Here is a 2,978-nt window from a genome sequence, read left to right as displayed (position 1 = left end):
CCCAAGGGAGTGGGGCAGCCCGCTCGAGGGAGGTGTGAGAGGGGAACGGCTGGACGAGAAGAGGCGCCGGGAAGAGGCTGGGCCAGCCCTCGAGCTGCACTCACACCACTACTCCAGGTGTACTCACGATATCCTGACAGATGTATCCGATGGCCTCCAGCGTCGACTCTTTCATGTGCTCCGTGCTGTGCTGGTTCGTGACATTCGTCACCAACTGGGGGATGAGCTCGGGCCACTGGTTCATGGGGATCTCGGCGCAGGCAATGCCGGCCACGCACTGAGAGGCTGAGCTGGGCCGGTACGTTTCTGTGCCCAAGGTCTGCAAAACCTGCAGGGAAGAGATCCTGCAGCTCAGAGCTTCCTCCTCGCTCGTGTTATAAAGCAAAATTGAAAAAGCCGAACTAATTCCACTTTTAAAATCCAACCTCACCACATACTGAACGGTTTATGCCAAGATAATCTGAATAAGATTGCAGAATTTGCTCTCATTTTAAGTGCAATCAATCACCAGAATGATTTTTTTGGGGAGGGGCAAGATTTCTTTTAAAAGAATAACGGAGAGGTATGCGTTTGCTTTCACATTTCCAGTTACACATCTTCGTTTTCCAAATACCCACTCGACAAATCGTATTTCTGATCTTACTGGGCAGAAAGCAAATGGGGTTTGTTCACTTCAGCACATGACTCTGGGCTCCCTTAAGGTTCCCTTTAGCCATCATCCACGTAAATATAACTCTAAAGTTGTGCCACCATCACTTGCCCAGCCTTATAGATTCTACTAACAAAAAAACATTATAAAAAGCGTACAAACACCTAACCCTGCGTACATCCAAGCGCGCCCTTGTTCCCATCAGCCCAAAACCAGAGCCACCAGCTCGGCCACTACAAGCCCTGAACTTTAACTACTGAGGAGCACAGGAGTCCTCAGGCAAATTCCCCGTGTAATGGGATGGTAAAACACTCGAGGAAGCGGTTGAGGAAAAAGCAAACCCCAGCCCAGCTGCATTCACCCCTGGGGGAGTCGCTGTCCCTCAGCCCACGGGACTATTCCGAGGCTCCTTGCAAAAGTATTGCCAGGGGGGAATTAGGAAGCAGCAGCCTCCTACCTGTTTGGGTTTTTTGCATCCTAATAAATCTACAGCTGAGAAACAAGCAACAGAGCAGCCAAGCAAGCGCTGGTTGTCTCCCGAAGGGAGCAGGAAGGCTCCTCGGGTGGAAAAGGACGGAGGAGCCGCTCATCGCTCGCTCCCCTGCGAGAAAACAGCGGTGGGAGGAGCGAACGTTGCCGAACTTACGTAGTTCTTGACCTCCCTGCGGGCGTTGGCGTCGATGGCGAGCCATCTCTGCTGGTACTGGGCCTTGATGTCGGGGTCCTTGGAGGTCAGCGAGTTCTTGATCTGCAAGCCGGCCGCCACGCGGGCCACTTGGCTGTTGCCGGGGTTTGCCAGCACTTTGGACAGTTCCACCAGGAAGGTCGGCTGGGGAGAGAGCAGAGGGCTCAGCACCCACCCTTCCCCAAAGCCCAACGGGCGACAAAACCCCCCCAACGGCTGGGAAAACCAGACCCCGACTCACTGAAGCTCCTTCTCTCCCGGGCCAAGAGCAAAGTGCCGGCGCCGGCGGCTCTAGCCCAAGATTACGGGCGTTAAGCTCCTAATTAGAACCACTGGAAAGCGACGGACGTTGGCATTGACTTCGCAGGATTTTTTTTTTAGCTTGAGAGACCGTTACCTTCCGTGCTCCCGCCCGCTTTAAGCACTCCCTTAAATAAACCACTCAGGTCGTACGCCAACACGCGGGTTTTCTGGAGGGATATCAAACACGGCGAAGAGGAACCCTCTGCTACTTGTTTCCTCGCTCCGAGGCAAAACCCTCAAACCCTAAGGCCGGGATTGTTAAAATGTGAAACCAAGGTGCTCCTCCGGCACGGGTTTGTATGAATATAAACGTCCTTTTCCATACTGGAAAGCGCAGGGGCACACCTGAAGGTCACCCCCCTACAAAAAAAGGGGCGTAAACGTGGATAAAAACACCCGACGTTCGCACCACCCGCTTCTGGTGGGAGTTAGAGAAATGTTTCCACGTCTAAATCCTTTCCTGATCTGACAGCTTTACGTTTCGGAGGCTTCCGCTGCATGTGAGATCCAGCAGCAAAGGTTTTTTTTCCACTCCGCTGGCCCTACGAAGCATTTTGCCTACTAAGAAAACCTTTCTAGGAAATAGTGGGAACAGCCACACCACGCTCAGAACGGTTGCACACCGAGCAGGAACACGATTCTCCTGAAAACATTTAACATACAGTGACACGAAACCCGCTTCTATAATCTCCGTACCAGAACTTAAGATACGTGCAAAGATTTTAGGGCACCAGAAATAGCTGGTTTTTAAAACTAACTTAACTTCCAAAAATTCAACCGAAACACAAAGTCCAGCACCCTGGACTCCACATTTTTCAACACTCAAGTGTAGCTTCTTCAAAAAATGAAAAAAGATGGGCTATCCAGTACTTTTCAACAGTGAAACTGCAGAATTTGGAAACAAAAATGTGGGATAATGTAAACTAATGAGCGTTAAGTCATTAGAAATACTCTGAAATGTTAATGAAGTAGATGAAACCCCAACAAATACACCCCCCACTGCTTCCCACCCATCAAGATCGCTCCTGTTTTATATGCTGGTCTTATCAGAAGTGAGGATCCATCTGAAAAGAGTTCGAGGGACAAAATGAAAGTGTTGCTGCCACTTTTGGGAAGAAAACTGTCCTAAACCTCCAAGTGAAGAAGCATCCTTGGATTTCTCACTCATAAATTAGGATAAAAATCTCCATCTTTTCACGGAGCTTTAACTTCTAGTTCAAGATGAGAAGCATTACATTCAGCCTTCCAGGCTTGAGACTCGATGCAAATGCAGATGCGTACGACCTCAGCTCTCACACCTACAGAAGTGTCAATGAAACTCTCAAAAAAGGGTCTAAATTA

At 49.7% G+C, this 2,978-nt stretch overlaps 1 protein-coding gene across 1 annotated transcript in view; it reads right to left on the bottom strand.

Annotated features, from left to right (window-relative positions):
* Positions 1-1,472, bottom strand: part of KPNB1 (karyopherin (importin) beta 1) — a 16,242-nt gene extending 14,770 nt beyond the window's left edge. Inside the window, exons 1-2 of the mRNA XM_009869256.1 lie at positions 1,296-1,472; positions 128-328 (exon numbers count right to left, since the gene is read on the bottom strand). Of these exons, the coding sequence (XP_009867558.1) occupies positions 128-244 (117 nt within the window). The 5' untranslated portion in view covers positions 245-328; positions 1,296-1,472. The remainder of the gene's footprint in view (positions 1-127; positions 329-1,295) is intronic.
* Between the last annotated feature and the right edge of the window lie 1,506 nt (positions 1,473-2,978).

The sequence above is a fragment of the Apaloderma vittatum genome, unplaced genomic scaffold (assembly GCF_000703405.1).
Source record: "Apaloderma vittatum isolate BGI_N311 unplaced genomic scaffold, ASM70340v1 scaffold20255, whole genome shotgun sequence".
NCBI classification, from domain to species: Eukaryota; Metazoa; Chordata; class Aves; order Trogoniformes; family Trogonidae; genus Apaloderma; species Apaloderma vittatum.
The sequence above is the reverse complement of the archived record's forward strand: the minus strand, read 5'-3'. Positions and strand labels throughout refer to the sequence as shown.